Source organism: Mizuhopecten yessoensis, unplaced genomic scaffold (assembly GCF_002113885.1).
Source record: "Mizuhopecten yessoensis strain PY_sf001 unplaced genomic scaffold, ASM211388v2 scaffold11179, whole genome shotgun sequence".
Lineage (NCBI taxonomy): Eukaryota > Metazoa > Mollusca > Bivalvia > Pectinida > Pectinidae > Mizuhopecten > Mizuhopecten yessoensis.
In genome coordinates, this window is record NW_018408919.1 from 247845 (window position 1) to 263327 (window position 15483).

Sequence of the window (15483 nt, forward strand, 5' to 3'; positions counted from 1 at the left end):
CACCATACCAGAATTCTTAGTGTATTGCCTTGGTGTGTATCGCGCAATGGCGGATTACTGGTCCCATAGTAATACCGGATTATTTGGACAGGACACTAATTCCTAAGGCCCAGCTCGGTGGTAATCTACAGGGGTCAACTGTTTACAATAATAATCTACTGAAGAGGTCAATCGCGAACCACATCAAATCAATATATATGTATTCGAAACTTTTAACCCAGATATCCAATAGCATTATGATGATGTTATGTCATTTTCATTTTACAATTTTGATTTTTCGCTGACTTACTTAATGGCCTAATGTTACATGTTAATGTGTGTTAACCTATTTAATCTGCTTGAGTTATAGTTCATTCGTCAGTTAATAAGAAAGAGATACATTTTTCAGACTTAAGTAACATCATTTTAATTCAAGAAAATATGCGCTTTACAAGAGATTCAGGGACATGTTTAACTTGACCATTATCAATTGACCAAACTCTATTTTATTCAAGTGTTTTCAATTTTAAAATATTTTACTTTTAAAGCATCATAGAAGTATGTAATGAAACCTATGTGTAAAATAATGGAAAATACTTCTGTACACATCTTTATTCCTTTTATTGAATATTTGTTTGTTAGTTCACGACAACGTTAATTTGAATTGCAAATACAATCAAATCTAAAATTGCAAATATTCTAGAAACAGCATAACAACTAATATACAGGTTTATATATATATTGTCTATATATCTAAAACACTTTTACTCATAATTTACTGCATCAAGGGAGATAATCACCAAAGTTGACACTTTAGATACCAACCATTGATCAGTATTGTACTTTCTTTTCCTACAGTATATTAAGTATGGATATCTTTATCGTAATAAAACAGTACTTTAAATTTGAATTTCAATCCGTTAAGTAAGTATTCCGGACCAGATATGTACTATATACCGGGGAACTTTTGCCCAGTAAAATGTTCGCCCTTTGCCATGAAAGCAATGTTCACCTAGAGTTAATTTCACCCTTCACATATATTTACTATGTTTATTATGATTTCCTTATATTCGCTGTAATGATAAATTCGCCCTCACTACGGAGGTCGAAAATTAATCTGCAGCGAAAATGTCCCGGTATACAGTATATATCTATCATTTGGTCCAAAACATTAGAAGACTTCTAAACATAAACTTAATTCAAAAAAAGAAAATCTCAGTTGAAAATCTATCAGCTGAAATTTATCGTTGGCGATAGTTTTGAACACTATATATTCTATTAATCTATTATCTATGAATACTTATTTGCGCGTTGATATCTTCGCGCTTATATACTCAACGTGGGAATACGCGAACATTTCCATCCCACGAAAAATCCATTTTTACAATAATCCTTAGTTAAAAGGCTAGTCATGTAATTGTAATGGTTAGAGAGCTTACATTAATAGCTGGGTGTATACATGTATACATGGTCGTTGGAATTGATAAAGAAATACATGTACCAGAAGATTAAGGTAAACGGATAAGCATCACCGTTCATTAATCTTGTAATGTTCTATAGCGAAACACATACCAAACTTTTTCCAAAATTACTGTATTAAGTCTATGTGATGTTTCTGGTGTTTTTTTTAATTGAAATCATTAATTATGTTTTTGATGTTTTATTCAACTGCGTGGGATAATAAATATAAAGAAAAGCAGGCATCATACTTATTTCGAAAAATAAGATAAACCCATCGGTGGCCCCTGTCTACCACGAGTTGGTCATAAGCTAATCCCAATCTCCATAGTCACAGCCAGAGCTGTGTCGTTCACTCGTTGCACCCATGTAAAGAGAGGAATCTCTGTACAATTTTGCATCTATTACAGCAAATTTCATGACGTAATCTGATGGGAGGCTGAGCTATGCTACATATATGGCGGTCCCTAGGGAGCTAAGCCGACTGGGTCGGTCAGTAGGGATCATTCTGTTATTGACCACTGTTTGTCTCCCTTTCACAGGTAAATCTTTATAATTACTTTTTTATTTCTTTTGTTATTTAAATTATTTGGTTCAATTTCAAGTGAAATGGATTATAAATTTACAATACGCTGACATTTGTTATTGTTTGAGATATAGTGATAAAGGTTTAGTAAAAATCATTTCTCCTTGGTTGTTACATCTTAATTATAATTATGTCTAACCGCGATCGGCGATGATCAATCATAGTATGCTTGTATCAATAAAATATTTACTTATTGTCCTAGGTAAATAACCTTGTATGCATTTTAAATATGAATCAAACTTCAAAGTTTTCTTTTCAGTACGAAATTCAAAAACGGTATTGCCTTTAATCGTTTTGTTGTAGTCTTACATTAAATAGAAACATACAAACCATATTTCATTAGTAAAACCATTCGAAAGAGTTTATATTTAATCAAAAAGCAATCATGTCAGAAAAAATGTCGGGAATGGACGAGACGATTATTGGTAGTTTCTTTTGTTCCAAAAAATGTAAGATGTCTTGATATGGACATGTGTCTTGTTTTAAACGATTTTTCGAAGTCGCGTTAACCACTTCATAAATGAGAGTATACTTAAATATTTTAGCTAGAGAGGTTAAACTTTTAAAACCATACAGATTCTAGACTACTCCTGACATATCACAAGTACATATAATGCATCTGGTACACCTCCGCCTTCAGTAAATAGTCCCTTCCATTATCATAAATATAATCATTAACTGGTCATGGTAACGCCACTAGGAAATAATTACTTGAAAACTATTGGTGTTTTGAACAATAACCTTTGTAATATGTGTAACACAGAAATTGAAACTATAGAACATATTTTTTGGGAATGTCCTCATTCTTTCAGACTTTGGCAAGATTTGAAAAACAAAATATACCTCAACTTAGATAAATTAATTGATTTTAGATTAGAAACAGTATTATTTGGAGAGACAGAGAATGTTGGTTTGATTGAGTTTCTAGCATTCCGATATAACATCGAAAAAAAATCAGCCTCAAAAAATATACACAATGAAAAATTTGATCAAATATGGTTTGAATGGAAAGATATTTTTTAACAGATTGAAAAAACAAGTTAACACAATCCATACATCTTTGTATCTTTGTTTATATATTTGATACTCTTTCTCTTGAAATGATTATTTAAATTTCATCTTGATTCTTTGGTGAAATATTGTAATCTGATGAAAATAGAACTGCAGATATCCGGTATGTTATGGTGTGAGTGGATGTGTGTGCTGTTTTTTTGTTTATTTTTGTGGACATAAAAACCTGTATAAAAACCGGTTATAAAATGTTATTTGAAAATTGATGCCAGTATATGTCCATATCAATGTGAATGACCACAAACATTTGTCATAGAAATATTCATACACATGTGTGTATATATATATGTACATCTGACACTGTTTGCACAGTGTATTTATTACTGTTTCTTAACTGCTCGAAATTATGCGTGCATTATGATACATCCGATTCAATGTATGCAAGTCTGTCTCAATGTATACATGTATGTATGTACTGTCTGTCTGTCTGTCTGCCTGTCTGCCTGTCGGGGTAGTCGTCAGTCTGTCTGTGTGTCTGTATCATGTATGTGTGTATGAGTATATATGTAGATGTATTTGTATGTGTATTATGTTTTTTGTGTATACTAGACGTGCTATGTTTATCCTTGCTTGTAATATTATGTTCTATATGGAATTTGTTAGGGTGTGAAAGAAGTATGTTTTGTGTTTTTGTCCTGTACTCTATTCGCAAATATTTTATTTTCCCATTGCCTTTCCTATTTATTTATTTATTGTTTTGACTGATGGATGTTGTTTCATATTGTTCAGGGGCCGACTCCAGGGCTCCCCAACCATGGCATCCCCTATCAAAATATGTATATATATATATATCTGCTTGGAAAAAACGCGACTAGGAAAATTGCACATCACTTTTGATTCTCTGATGTACTTTCCAGAATCATAATTCTTCATGCAAATGTAACTTGTAATGTATACAAGTCTGCTAATCAATACTCACCAAGCTTTCATGTTAGTTGTTCAAAAATCCTCATTGAATTTATTAATGTTTAAAATGATATTGCTCTTCTTCTATAGTTATGTTACATGAGGCTAACTTGATATGTGTTTATAGGTGCTACCTGTACCTATCCAAGCGTCTTCGATGGTGTATGGTATTCCAGTGATTTTGGAGAAGTCACCTTTAGCTCCAGTGCCTTTACCACAAAGTATGGTGTCTCAACGTTCGGCATCCAATCGTTTACGTGTACTGAGAGCACCGACAACCACTACCTCGGAGTGTTAGTATCAATATATTCATGTCTTTGGAAAATGTCTGAACAAGGGGTCGTGTGCATTTGATGTTTACCTTATATAGACTACTAAGGACATGATGGTTTCGTAATGTGGTTTAGGGATGCAAACGTACCGAAGCCAATGACAAAGATGCCATTTCAACCTTATCAACACTTTGAAACCATAACATGTGCAATATTAGGCAATCCTTCATTTTGTAAATTATGCGACTTAAACCTGTCTTAGGTTTCTTACAACTCTTAAAATGGCATAACTTTAATGTTTAAATGATAATATCAAGCGTTACTGCAAGTTGCAGATTGCCTATCAATTTGTAAAATTTCATTGAATCCATCAAAAATTAAGATAACAAAAAATAAAATTACAGAAAATATTTCTATATATTTTATATTATCATTTTTGTTTGAATTTTCTCAATATTGTATTATTTTTAGAAAATTAATAACTTTTAGTCACTAGTTCCCGAGGCTGTAATTGTATAAACAGAACCTTAATAAAAAGACCATGAAGTAGTTTGCATGTAGTATGCAAAACACATTTAATCATGTTCACTGATATATATATATGGAATCTAGATTCAATTAAAAGATTGATTTAAGAATATGAGTAACGCTCCTGAGATTCAGTTTGCTTTCCTTGTAATGTCTTATTGGTTGACCTTCTCTGTAATATGGTTTATAAAGTTGTTTGGTTTAAATATTTTTTCTCTAATCTAACATTGCTTTGTCTCCCGTTCAAACCATTTTTCTTCTTTTCTATCCTAAGGTATTACAAACTTGTTAATGAAATAATTCAGAATAAGACAGAATAGACACGATCATTTTGAAAACTTAAATAACAAATAAATTTTGGATGTAATTGAGAATTACGTGTTGGTGCGTATTGAGCTATTAATACATATATGAAAAGCGTCTGAGATAAGGACAATATTCATACGCCATCCGTGTGCTTTTGTTTGCGGACTGAAGGGGTGAAGAAAATAACATGTTTCTACATTGAGGGCTTGATTGAGAAATCTGAACCACTGGGTAAGATTCCATTATTTGCAAAAGCATATCACAAAGGAAAACAGTGCCTGGTAACGCAATTTCACTTCAGCTATTAAAACATATTTCCACTGCTGCCTTTTACAGCGATCTCATCTGTTTTCCAGCTCTAATAGCTTCACCTACCTCGGGGTATCCCTGCAGATCGCCCTGTGTCTGGACATGTTCTCACAGGACTCGGAAAAAGTCGTCTACTACACAGCTCTACGTATGTATTCGTGTTCTACTCCATCTTTTATTCAATCTCAAACTATTCATTATCTTATATGCCGATGATACTGTCCTGTTTTCAGAAACACCAGATGGTTTACAGTTAGCTTTAAATGAATTTGAACAATACTGTAATACTTGGAAGTTAACTATCAATTCAGGAAAAACTAAAATTGTCATCTTTTCAAAAAGAAAATGTGCAAGAACTCCCCATTTTACATTATGTAACGTAGAATTAGAAATACTGGAAGGGTATACCTATCTAGGATTATTCTTTAATTTTAGTTGTAGCTTCTTTAAAGCAAGGAAAAAAATTGTTGAACAAGCACAGAAATCAGTGTTTGCTGTCTATAAGAAATTGAGAAACATATCTTTACCAGTTGATCTACAATTGAAGATATTTGATTCATTAATTATGCCAGTTCTTCTGTATTCATCAGAAATATGGGGTTTTGAAAACACAAATATTATAGAAAAAATCCATCTTCAATTTTGTAAATATATACTAAATGTAAGAAAAAGTACACCAAATTTCATTGTTTATGGTGAGCTTGGAAGATACCCACTAGACATCGAAATTAAATGTAGAATAATAGTATTCTGGCATAAGTTGATTACCTCTAGTAAGTTATCAAGTACTATTTATAAGCTTATGTATACATTACATGAAAATGGAACTATGTTATTTAAATGGCTCGCATATGTTAAAGATATTTTTTCTCAAACTGGCCTGAACTATGTGTGGTACTATCAATCTACATGTTCTTTTTCAAAAGACGAAATTAAGAGGCTTGTGAAAAGTAGACTGAAGGATCAATTTATACAGAAATGGTTTGATAATATTCTTAACTCCTCTAGAGGACAAACATATTCAATATTAAAGACAAAGTTTGAACAAGAAAAATATTTAATTAAACTTAATACAAATGATAGGAAAATAATGTGTAAATTCCGTTCTTGCAATATGCATTTACCCATAGAAAAAGGAAGATGGTTAGGTATTCCTCGTCAAGAAAGAACCTGTACATTATGTAATTTGTACATTGGAGATGAATTTCATTACTTATTTATATGTGAAAGTGTTTTAGTTAAATGTCTAAGAGAGAAATATATACCAAAATATTATTTCACTTATCCAAGTCAATTAAAAATGCAAGGATTGTTTAATATATTTAATGTAAAAATTTACACAAAACTTTGTAAATTCATAGAAAAGCTTGAAAAAATATTAACTTAATTTCTGTACTATTTGTGTACTTCTATATGTATCTATGCTATGTACAATGTTGTAATTGTGTACATCACACGCCATGTATCATACTTACTATATGTATGTGACCTCTTGTTACACACGTAAGTGTGTCGGAGTGAATAAATAAAACTTAAACTTGAAATTGGAGTCTTCTAAACTTTAATTACCGATACAGATATCTTTAAAATTACGCAAAGAACCAATGTTGGGATATCGGGCGTTCAGGGTTTTTTTCATCAGCGATACCCCAATGACAAATTCAGAAGGCATAGAAGTGCGTGTTTTGTTTTTTTTTTAAACCGGAAAAAACACAACACCCCACAACAAGCAAATACACAAAGCAAAACAAATCTAAAAAGAATGGAAAATAGTATCACAGTTGTAAGCGTTGGACTCTTGTTATACTACCATCTTAAACAATGTTAAATTTGAAAAAAAACACTGTTCGTTGACTGAAATTGTTGACTAGGGTTAAAGGTATTACAAAGAAAACACTTTTCGTAGCTATGTCCTACTTAATATAAAGTGAATCAACATCAAACAACAACAGTGAACATATCTAAAAGCATGCTTTTCACCAAGGTGGTTAGGGTTCGATTCCCCAGTCGGACGTGAAAAGGTATGGGGTCACCTGCCCGATCACACGGGTTCTCTTCAGGTACTCCGGTTTCCTCCCACATTAAGACCACTTGCGCGCCAACATTTGGGGCAAAAAGATTTAATAATTGTCTGTTAAATAAATAAAAAATATGTATAACAAAACATTGGTTTTACTGGGATAGTTTTAGAAAATGACCAAAACCGAACATTTATCATACAATATCTTAAAACTATTGTAGCACCATGAATCTGTTTGTAGCTGTATTAGCCAATACAACCAACGACAGATTGGTACTGAAAGTCAGTGGGTATGCATTTTCTATCAGCAACGACTGTGACTTTTCGTCGACACGTAACGTCAGACAGCTTGGGGTGTTCGTCAAAAATGGTAAGTATGGGTTATAACAAGCTTGTTTTGTCAATTTTTCAAGTTTAAATTGATAAAAATAATGTTGCCAAAAACAGGAGTATCAAGGACATGACGTTTTTTGTATTGTGAATATGTTTCAGTAAGCGAATCTGCCAATCTGTATAAATGCAGGTTTTAGCGCCATCCGTATTAACTACATTTAACAACGCCATGGTGTTTATATCTTTACTTTTACAATTAATTGCCTATAAATAATTTAAAGATATAGATATATAAAGTATCATTAGATAAATATGATGAAAAATTCTTCGGATTCGCCCATTCACATCTTATTTATTTATTTATAGGAAGTTTATCCGTTGCAAAAATCAACTGTCCGAATTCTCTGCTCGGAAGGTTTAACTACACTTTCGACACAGGATCTGGAAACCTCTGCACCAGCTCAACAGAACTGGATGTTTGTGATGACGTCACGGAAATGACTTACAATTACAGTGCATGCTCAGTTGTACAAGGATATTCACGTGAGTGAAGTTATACGCACATACTATTGACGTACCTATTTTAGCGCACTCAAATTTTAGCGCATTATCGAATTTTAAAAGATTAGCGCATTTATGAATTGGCGCAACAAGAAAATATGCAATAAAGAACAATAGAAATGAACTGCAATTGGCGCGTTCATAATTAAGCGCAGTATTTCAAGCGCGGAAAGCGCTAAAATAAGGCTGCCGCTAAAATATGTACGTTTCGTTTATTTAGTTTCTAAAAGTATGACAGTAAAATGCCTTAAGCAGAGTTGAAGACTCATTCAGAAACCTTCTTTTCAGAATTGTCTTAGCCAATATGACAAGTCTAACAAGAACATATTGATATACTTAATTGGCGAGTGTCGCGTATAGAAGTAGTGCAGAGTATATGTTACTACTGAGAAGGAAAATATACGATAGTAATAGTGAAAAAGTCAGTAAGATACAAAAACGACGTATAAGGACAGGGGGATATCTTTAATTTTAAGGTCTGAGGTTTAAATGCGATCAAAATTATTCTCAAAATTCTTGTTTCTCAAGTTCAGATGTGTTTCTTCCAATCCATCCAAGATTCTCAATAACAGACGATCTTTAAACTTGCCTCATTTCTTTCATACCGCTTCTAACAATCGCAGTTTTACACAATGTTTGACTAATAAAAGTAAGGTGTTTAGGGGTTTCGGGAAAAGTTAAGCAAAATAAATAAATGATCCTACGGTAAACCAATGTTGTTAAGACCGACAACAGCAAAGAAAGCTGTTTATGAGCCATAGTAGATATTACCACAAACGTCTATAGTGTAAACCATTTTTTTCTTCATTTTCTAAGAATGCATAGTTGTCAACCCTCCCTCATTAGGAGGGGAAATCCCTCATTTTGACCGAAATTTACCAATTTCCCTCAAAACTCCCTCAATCAATTCCAAACTCACACAAACTCAAAATCTACATCCTGTGGTCAAATGATCCGCTAGTTACTGCAGGGTATGTGTAATGATCATAACAGGTGAGTCTGAATCAAAAGAATGTTTTTGGAGTTATTTTGACACAGAAAAGGGGGAAGAGAAATCGAGCGAAGCAGTATCAGTTGCATTTCAAGCACTTTCTCTCTCATTGGAAATGTGGAATGAGGAAGACCTCCCTCATTTGAGGTTTCAGAGGTTGATACTTATGATGAATATTATAGTATCTCTATATAAAGGGTGGTAAAATCCAGTGATACAAGAGAGGAAACCATGGTCGACCTGATTGATATAAAAACGCGTTTCATTGTATTTTAGAGGAGGGAAAACTCACGTGCGTTTACTACGAGGAGTCCGGTGATGAGGTATTTACTCTCGCCATCAACACAGATACCACCGACCCGGACGAGAGCACCTATTATAGATTCACCTGTTATGTAAGTAGGCAATGTTCGTCTTAATTACTTGATTTTCTTTCTGTTCAGATGTTGATTCAACCTATTTAAGCACAACCTATCATGAAGTTTAACACAAGAAATGCTTACGTAGTGTACGGGATATGCATCGTCTCATGGCATTCTAACCGTGAACTTTCCCTTTCCTGATAATGACATCCCGGCTTCCCCTACCCCAGGTGTTTACATGTCGCAGTTGATTTGGTACTCAAGAGCTTGCTTCGAATATTATGACTTCCGTAATGGCGTCGACTGCTGACTTACGATCTTACAACACAGGGTTTGCAAAGATGCAGGTCGATGGGGACTATGGACAAGTCGTATGGTCGCCATCAGGATCTCGCACGAAGATATGCTATGTTTTTGTGGGATATGATGGTCGATGTTTTTTTATTATGCTCATTCGATAGCTTTGTGGTTTGTTGTCACTATCCGAGTTCATGATGCGAGGACGTGACATCGATTGGATTTTACTTATTTGTATGACGGATGTCGTCGATGAAGCAGAAGACGTTTACACTTCCGGAACACCTGGTCTTATCATCCCTGTATCATCCATGTTTTGCCCTGGTTTGATCGAATGTTAGTTCGAATATTCGGTATTCTCTTGTTGTTTTTCATGAACAGGTTTTAATCAGCGAGCTGTTGAAGGCCGAAAGGTTGGCAAATGTGAGATGAAATATTTCTTATTTGAGAAATTTAGCCACTTTAGATATTTACGACACTTGACCTACATGTACACGTTATAATGTTTTCGTTCATTTGTGTACTCTTTATGAAATAGGTAATGTAATTTATTTATGTCTATTTTGAAACATCTTAAAAATTAATAATTTAGGGGGGGGGGGGGGGGGGGGGGGGAGAGAGTATTATTAAAAATCCAAGAACAAGACGAAAATTTACAAACAAACTGAGTTGCCTCCCTTCCGTCCACATATAAATGGTATGTTTTATTAACAAATGATATTAGACATTAACAAATGTTTCACAGTCACCATTACAAGTAATTTTCACTTTAGGAAAGTGTGACAAAAACTACTCAATCACTACTGTATGGTGCAAAAGGCGAATTCTCAATCTTCTGGATAACATTATATTGAAGTTTAGCGCTCGGCAAATCACGTGCATCAATTTAAAAATCTTACCCTTGGGCTAAGATTTCACTGTGTATTTCACATTGGGTGATATAAGTCCATGTTTTCTCTTTTTTATTGCTAGGCAGCATCATTATCAGCCAATGACTCCCGTGTCTACATGACACAGTATCCACGGGGCTGTCACTACTTACAAACTTCCACCAGTGTCGATTCAGCAGGAGCTACTCTTGAGCTCGTCTCCAGTGGTAAGTACACATAAATCTATGACGTAGGTACGCATAATCCTGTGACGTTAGCACGAAGTTAATTAATTAATCGACTTTCAACATTACCATTTGTGATATATCTTGTATCTTCGTAAGAATAGATGGTCCTACCGGAGAGGAGATTTTGTGAATTTGTGAATTTCTTCTTCTTTTAAAAAATACTGTTACTGATAATAATCAAGCAAGGGATAGCTAATAATTCTAGTTAACTGCGGTAAAAATTAGCGAAGAATTCACTGAACTGTTATACGTATTGTCAGCATTCTCATTTCTATATGTTGACGCAAAATAAGCAGTAATATAATATTTCCTTTTTAATATGTGAATTAATCTAATTCCTCAGTAATACATCAAATATATATATATATATATATATATATATATATATCTGTACATGCTTAACTTATATTCTATCTGTTTATTACAGAAACCTGTGGTAAGTTCTTTATTACTGTACATACCTTCCTCAAATATTGATTCAAATAAACTCACTAAAATGAGTGCTTTCGTTTTACTATCTAAAAGAAAATCAAGGTACCAGTAACTTGAACTTTCATAAAAAATTGCTGTTGTTTATGTTGAAACAAACTTAATCACAGTAAAATAATAAGACATTGTATAAAATAACAAATCCATTTTTCGAAACAAAAATGCAATTATTTTGAACATCATACATCGTACAATAAAACAGCTTCCCATTTTCTAATATATGTTACATTGTTGTTGTTTAAATTTTCGTTGATTTTTCCACCAATCAGTTCCGGTGACGTCATCAACTGAAGATGAGTCTATACAGAGCGCAGGGACTATTGTCGCCGTCGTTCTGGTGTCATTCATTATCCTCGCGTGTATCGCCTCTGCCATTGCTGTCGGATGCTACAAGAAATGGAAGGTTAAGTACGTGACACCAGGGGTGGAGCCAATCAAATCTCCACCAATGAACACGTTTGACAGAGTAAATTCTGCTTTTAGTAGAGACGGTATGTTTGCAACCAATTCGCCCTACCCTACGGTCAGTGAAATTGCGATTTGTCGTTTTGGCCCGTCTCCAATACAGGATGATGATGGGGGTATCACTTTGTGTGCCACGACCCCCGGGCTATTAGAAGCAGAGAGGATTACTATAGCCCCCGCCACCCCGGGGCTGAATGACGAGTACATGGACATCAATGAGGTGGATCAAAATGTCAAACAATTTGAACCTTATCCGGAAGTAAATGTCACAAACCAAGAACTGGAACCGGAACTAAAGAGTCTGCACGAGGCAGAGAAAGACCCGGATCAAGTTAGTCTGCCGGTGTATAGTGAAGTAGGGGGCGAAACTCCGGAGCCGACACGAATAGCGGAAGTGGACGGGGAAGGGACAGACGTTGCCCTATAAAAAAATACGTTCATGAAATTGACGATGAAAATTCAGATTGATTAATGGTATCTGCACGATTGACTTCACGAAAAATATGATATTCAAGCAGTTCAAACTTTACAATATCAAGACGTTTTCTGATACTAACGAAACCATGGGAATGAAATATGTTATGGGTAGAACGTTTATTATGTACATTATATTACAATATTAGATATGTTTTTATATCCCTATACCCGGTATTTCATTTCTGTTAAGTTTAGAAATGAAGATTTGGAGAACGCTGCGTTTTATCTGCCAATATCAATTATGAAAAAGAAGCATGCCAATGTAAACAAACACCAAATAACAATACGTACTGACAAAAAGTTACAATCAGTTTTTTAATACTCAACTGTGAACTTAATTATGAGGAGTAAATATAGCTTTTTGATGCTACACATGAAGATGTTTTAAACAATGTTAAACTTATTTACCAGATCATTTGAACATTTTTTATTATTTGTAATCATATTTTAAAAGTGCTTTACGTAGGTTTAACATATGTTTCTCATTGAATTTAAACCCTTAAATTTTCCATAGTATCTATTTCATATGTACTGAAATTGGCTTCATCCAGACAAATTCGGAAAACTCACTCTCCGAGGGCTTTCTTAAGGATCCCCTGCTAAAGCCAGAAACTGTAGCTACACATTGGAAACCGCTTTTACATGCAATATTATAGTATTATAAATCTTTCTGAAAAGAAACCCAAACACTGCAGGACTTTTATGAGAAATATTAAAGATGAAGTAAACATAATTAATGTCTGGGTGTTTAAGAATGCAGCAAGGCTACACCGGCATTCGAACCCTGGATTTCAGACTATTGCTCTAACCGATTGAGCTACGTGGTCAACAGAAGTTACCTGTCCCAACTCTGCTTACAGATATATCCTAGCGGAGGTTAAGGGGAGGTTACTGTATATAACAAAAAAACACAGTGGAGTGTAGTCTCGTTCAACCAGACGCTTGATCACTTCTCTTTCCGGCTTAGCGCTTGCACAGACAACAAGAATCAGGTTGAACGAGACTGAGCGCAGTGGGACAAGGATCCTACAGAAGCCTTATAAACGATAACTTTTGCTGAATCTCAAACTCAAATGTGTTTTAACCATTAACATTCCGCGGTATACAAATCTAAATGCTTTATATCTGTTTCAAATTGTCATTGTATTATTGGTTTATTGTTAATAAATTATATTCCTATATTTATATTATCTGACTTCATGAAGTTTGTATGATGGTATTTTTCAGCATTAATTAGTTTCACGGCCCATTGGCAATTTAAGTCATTGGAAGTACACACAAAATGGACATTGAAATATACAGAAACACACCAAACTATAACTTAAATGTTAAAAGATAAAAGACAAAAAAAAAAAAGAAGCAAAAGAATGAGTTATATTATATACTTTCAACGCACGATTCAAGAAATTTGTCCCTCAGTGGCGTCTCATTGTGACGATATAACCTTTTTTAAAGTTCATTATGAAAATTTTGCAGACCACAACCTATCAACATGAGAACGGCTGCTTCTTTTAAACTGAATTGGATCAACGATAATGCGAAACTTGTAGCTTTTTAAAAAAGTTCAAGTGGTATAAAAAACCAAAGCATGGAAATAAACTAATGTGAGTTTATCCGTAAGAATTAAAAGAAACCCTGTACCACTGCCAAAACTGTTCATATCAATTGGAACCTGCTTTTTCCGGCATGATGATGAATCATATTTGGAGTAAAAACTGCACCTTGCGGGATATTTATGAAAAACTAAAAAGATAAAATAAATATACAAAAAAAAAAAGTTTTATTAATAAATCAACAAATGCTTATTTAACCAGCTGGGCTACCTAGTCAACAGAAAATTCTTGGTCTAGTTGCGCTACAGTATATTCAAAACGAAATTAAGGGGAGGCTACTGTATGTACAAAAACTACAGTGGAAGTCTCCAGTGTTTTGTCTGCATTGGGACAGGTATCCTTAATGTGGTTTAGATGCTTACATGGCCTGATAAAATTTCGAACGCCATTTCTGCAAATTTTTCGCCGTTCTCTTTTATTTGATTACTTGTACGAAGCTCATTTATATGAAAATGATTCTCTAAAGACATTCGAACTAGTTAACTCTTATTAACTACAATGTCTCCCCTCTTAATGAATCACAAAACAAGGGGAAAAGAACGAAAGCGTCTATTTCTGTACAGAGTATGTGGTAACCTAATGAAAACATATCAAAATTTCTTTTGAGACACACGTTTGCTTTTATTGACGGACAATTTCTTTGGAAAATGAGGAAATACTTCACGTTTGAGTTAGTTATTATAACAAATTAGACCCCTTCATATATGGTGAATTGCTCGCTTATGATAACACATTTAATAATAGGACTGCAAGTAGTAGGAGACTGGGGTTGCAAATGCCCAATCCCCACCAGCCCACTTTGCAATTAACCAAGCCCAACCCCCAACCTCACAGACTCCATTTTTTTATTTAGATAATATCCAAATATAGATTGGCTTACAACGGCGGACAATGATATATACTGTTCGCGGGCCACGTTTATAAAGCAAATGGCACTGTTTACATATTTGTGTAACATTATAAATATAAATAGATGACCGTTCTAAAAATATGTAAATTAAGCATGACGACATAATAAAATTATTTACCTGATGAACCAATAAATGGACGAAAGCGCTAAGTACTCTGTCTTTTGCTTGTTTATTTCATTTTGACCGATCATAAAGACACTATCTTCGCCATTATCGATTGATGAGCTTGTCCCACTAAAGGCACCGTTTCCATCGCATTACGGCTATAGAATGTATTGAACTAATTGATTATCTTTGTCGTCTTCTCTCTGACCTTTCAGGTAGATCTTAATCAAAATCATTTGGTAAAAGCATTGTTAGTACACAAATATAATATAAAATCTTATACATTTCTTCATGAATTGTTTCTTATTTGAAAGCCAGCTTAATACA

The 15483-nt window shown here is 34.0% G+C and overlaps 1 protein-coding gene across 1 annotated transcript; it reads left to right on the forward strand.

Annotated features, from left to right (window-relative positions):
• Positions 1–1798: 1798 nt before the first annotated feature.
• Positions 1799–15191, forward strand: LOC110440311. Its single transcript, XM_021483296.1, has 9 exons — positions 1799–1979; positions 4128–4293; positions 5463–5563; positions 7677–7805; positions 8135–8311; positions 9597–9715; positions 10952–11075; positions 11524–11532; positions 11855–15191. Exons 1-9 carry the CDS (start codon positions 1895–1897, stop codon positions 12475–12477), a joined length of 1533 nt encoding a protein of 510 aa, XP_021338971.1. The 5' UTR covers positions 1799–1894; the 3' UTR covers positions 12478–15191.
• The last annotated feature ends 292 nt before the right edge of the window (positions 15192–15483 follow it).